The sequence below is a fragment of the Lynx canadensis genome, chromosome D2 (assembly GCF_007474595.2).
Source record: "Lynx canadensis isolate LIC74 chromosome D2, mLynCan4.pri.v2, whole genome shotgun sequence".
Taxonomy (NCBI): domain Eukaryota; kingdom Metazoa; phylum Chordata; class Mammalia; order Carnivora; family Felidae; genus Lynx; species Lynx canadensis.
In genome coordinates this window covers 19,266,016-19,270,241 of record NC_044313.2, presented here as the reverse complement: position 1 = coordinate 19,270,241, position 4,226 = coordinate 19,266,016, and the positions used below count along the sequence as shown (strand labels likewise).

At 58.1% G+C, this 4,226-nt stretch overlaps 1 protein-coding gene across 1 annotated transcript; it reads left to right on the top strand.

Annotated features, from left to right (window-relative positions):
* The first annotated feature begins 307 nt into the window (after positions 1-307).
* On the top strand, positions 308-3,657 carry ADRA2A (adrenoceptor alpha 2A). The gene has a single exon (XM_030335201.1). It carries the CDS (start codon positions 892-894, stop codon positions 2,287-2,289), a length of 1,398 nt encoding a protein of 465 aa, XP_030191061.1. The 5' UTR covers positions 308-891; the 3' UTR covers positions 2,290-3,657.
* The last annotated feature ends 569 nt before the right edge of the window (positions 3,658-4,226 follow it).

The following is a 4,226-nucleotide window of genomic DNA, read 5'->3' as shown; positions in this document are numbered from 1 at the left end:
CTCCCCCTAGCCCCGCGTTCCTGCCCCAACTCACGGTGCCCTCGGACCCCGGCCCGTCCGGCTGGGCTGCGGCCAGCGCCCGCAGCTCGCCGGGCCAACGCCCAGAAGACCCTCTGCCTCGGCCGCGGCTCCCGGCGGGCCGGTCGCCCACCTGCCCCGGCCCACCTGAGGACGGGGGCGTCTTCATGCGGCCCGCACAGCGCTCACCCCGCCGCCGTCGCCGCCCCAGAGCTCCGCGCGCTGCGACCCAGCCCCAGCTGGGCACGCAACTTTGGAAGTCCGGCGGCGCTCCGAGAGGCGGTAGAGTCCGCACGCTGGCCCCAGCCCGGGCCCGGCCGGCACCGCCGCGTCTGGGGGAAGCGGGAGAGTCGGTATTCGCTTCGGGGATGTAAGAAGACAGGCACGAGACCCCAAGCCCGCGTCAGCGCCCTTCGGCTGCCTCCCCGGGTGGGGGCGGGCCCCGCACACGGTAAGACCTCTTGGTTTCGCTCGGGCTCAAGAGTCAAGATATAGATATATTTTTAAAAATTTTCCGTCATCCTTCCAAGTCATCAGGCCACCGATGGTTTTTGTTCTCCCTTCTTGAAGAATCTCTCTCCCTTTCCCCATCGGCTCGACCTACTCTCTCCCGCCGCTTAGAAATAAAACTTGTGCTGAGCTGGGAAAGAGAAGGCGCCCACCACGAGCGCCGCAAGCGCAGGCCGGGCGCCGTTCGCGGGAGCCGGGCCCATGGGCTGCTAGCGGCTCTCCAGCTCCGGCCGGCGTCCCTGCGGTCCCCTCCCCATGTGAGGCGCGTAAGGGCGAGCGGGGCGCGGGAGGAAGAGGAGGACCCACGGGCGCTGGGCCGGAAGGCAACTGGCAGCAGGCCCAGGCAAGCGGGCATCCGCGTTCATGTTCCGCCAGGAGCAGCCGCTGGCCGAGGGCAGCTTCGCGCCCATGGGCTCCCTGCAGCTGGACGCGGGCAACGCGAGCTGGAATGGGACCGAGACGCCGGGGGGCGGCGCCCGGGCCACCCCTTACTCCCTGCAGGTGACGCTGACTCTGGTGTGCCTGGCCGGCCTGCTCATGCTGCTCACGGTGTTCGGCAACGTGCTGGTCATCATCGCGGTGTTCACGAGCCGCGCACTTAAGGCGCCCCAGAACCTCTTTCTGGTGTCTCTGGCCTCGGCCGACATCCTGGTGGCCACGCTAGTCATCCCTTTCTCGCTGGCCAACGAGGTCATGGGCTACTGGTATTTCGGCAAGGCGTGGTGTGAGATCTACCTGGCGCTCGACGTGCTCTTCTGCACCTCGTCCATCGTGCACCTGTGCGCCATCAGCCTGGATCGCTACTGGTCCATCACGCAAGCCATCGAGTATAACCTGAAGCGCACGCCGCGCCGCATCAAGGCCATCATCGTCACCGTGTGGGTCATCTCGGCCGTCATCTCCTTCCCGCCGCTCATCTCCATCGAGAAGAAGGGCGGCGGCGGCGGCCAGCAGCCGACCGAGCCGCGCTGCGAGATCAACGACCAGAAGTGGTACGTAATCTCGTCGTGCATCGGCTCCTTCTTCGCGCCCTGCCTCATCATGATCCTGGTCTACGTGCGCATCTACCAGATTGCCAAGCGCCGCACCCGCGTGCCGCCCAGCCGCCGGGGTCCGGACGCCGCCGCCGCGCCGCCGGGGGGAGCCGAGCGCAGGCCCAACGGCCTGGGCCCGGAGCGCGGCGTGGGCCCCGTGGGCGCCGAGGCCGAGCCGCTGCCCGCCCAGCTCAACGGTGCCCCCGGGGAGCCCGCGCCCGCAGGGCCACGCGACGCTGACGCTCTGGACTTGGAGGAGAGCTCGTCCTCCGAGCACGCCGAGCGGCCCCCGGGGCCCCGCAGGTCCGAGCGCGGCCCCCGGGCCAAGGGCAAGCCCCGGGCGAGCCAGGTAAAGCCCGGGGACAGCCTGCCCCGGCGTGGGCCGGGGGCAACGGGGCCCGGCGCGTCGGCGGCGGGGCCCGGGGAGGAGCGCGGCGGGGGCGCCAAGGCGTCGCGCTGGCGCGGGCGGCAGAACCGCGAAAAGCGCTTCACGTTCGTGCTGGCCGTGGTCATCGGCGTGTTCGTGGTGTGCTGGTTCCCCTTCTTTTTCACTTACACGCTCACGGCCGTGGGCTGCTCCGTGCCGCGCACGCTTTTCAAGTTCTTCTTCTGGTTCGGCTACTGCAACAGCTCCCTGAACCCGGTCATCTACACCATCTTCAACCACGACTTCCGCCGCGCCTTCAAGAAGATCCTCTGCCGGGGGGACAGGAAACGGATCGTGTGAGCGCCGGGTCCGCGACCCGCCAACAGACTGGCGCCCAGTGCAGTCAGCGGGGACCGAGGGGAGAGTCTATATAGCCCAGCACACTGAAACCCGGGTCCTGCCTGCTCCGTGTCCGGCCTTGCTCCGTGGCCTCTGTTCTTCCCTCTCAGGGAAAAGGCTGAGAGGGTCACCGGCCCCCCAGTTGTTGTTAGGGCCGCTTGTGACTTGGAACGATCTTCCTGGGTTCTTGGGCCCTCCCTAATCAGTATTGTTCCCTAAAGGTATTTTCACCTCCCCTGAGTCCAGTTCTCAATGCCGATCAGAGCAAGCAAACACTGGGCCCCAGAGAGTACTGATCACAAAGGATTAATGGATGGGGTTACCCAGCCCTGGCTAATTGCTCTCCCCCTTATTCTAACTCTGTTTTTAAACAAATGCTCAGGGCAGCCCTGCCCATCCCCCCATCCCCCACTGTAAATACACACTATTTTTGATAGTACACGCTAGGATCCCCAATGTCTGGGCTTTTGATGCTGTTGGAGATGCCCTTGAGGCTGATACATTGTCTTTGGTTCAGGCCAACCCCCTGTGTAATGCAAGTCATTTTCCGGTGTCATTACCTCCTGTGTCCTTTTCACCAGCAACTGGTGACTGTCCCTTGGGCCTGGACCTGCTTTGAGATATCCTGAGGGGGAAAAGATTTCTGTCCATTTTTTTTTCTGTGCCTAACAGCATAATTGCCTTTTCCTATGTAAATACTACAACGAAGGACCAAGACAGAAGTAAAGGAACCTTTCTGCCATGCAACAGCCCTGTGTATAAAGCCATTATCCTCCGATGCACCCTTCACCCCAGCAACTCACTTTAAAAGTATCTCTTTCCTGTGTCCCTCCCTCCCTCTTTCCTTCCTTCCCTCCTCTCTCCAGGGCCACTGCTTGAAGAATACGTATGTTTCTATCTTGTATGTTTCTGCACCTGCCCCTCCCTCCCCAAAAGTGCTGACTGCAAGAAATCTTTTGGCTGCTGTTTTTAGACGGAGGAGTGGAAATTATGTGGAAGAAGCAAACCTGATACAATTTGCCCAAGGTAAACAGTTTGAAAAGACAAATGAGCCTGCCAAACTGTACAGTTCCTGCCCCAAGAGCTCTTAGGTATCAAAGTGTTGTCCTTTCCCCCCTGCTTTTCTGGTTGAGATGATGTCATTGATGAACTCCCCAAATCAAGGGAGAAGGGCAGAGACCTCGTGTTTACATCTGAGTTTCTACGTGTTTTAGACAGAGACTCTCTAAGGCCTGCGCTCTTATTTCACTAAAGACAAACTAATGTCAGCACATGTTGCTAATGATGGTGAATTTTTTTTAATAAAAAGTTTACAGATCAAATGTGAAATAAATATGAATTAAATGGTTCTGTTTGTTATCTGAGTTTCGAAAGCTTTGAGACTCTGGGAACATCTGATTATATATATATACATATATATGTATATATATATGTATGTATATATATAAATTAAATAGTACATTACATTATAAAACACTTTTGAAAGTGCCAGCAATAACAAGGATACCATTTACTAAGTGTTTCTTATGTCCTGGGCACTATGATGAGCCCATCATGGGCTCTGCTTCATTTACTCTCCCCGCAAAACCTATGAGGTAGATACTATTTTTATCTCCATTTTACAGGTGAAGAAACTGAGTCTCAGAAGGCAAGTGCTTTGCTCAAGGTTAACAAGTGGTGGAGATGTATCATACCCAGCTTTATCAGGTTCCAGGGTCTGTACTCTTAACCTCAGAGCCTTGCCAAAATTACATTGACACTATAGAATGCTCCCAGCAGTGAAGTCTCTACCTAAAGTGTGCTACATACACAAAGTATGGGATGTAGCCCAAGTGTGTGGATACACACAAAATGTTACATACTGCAAAGTGTCTGTATGCCCTAAAGTGTGTATATAC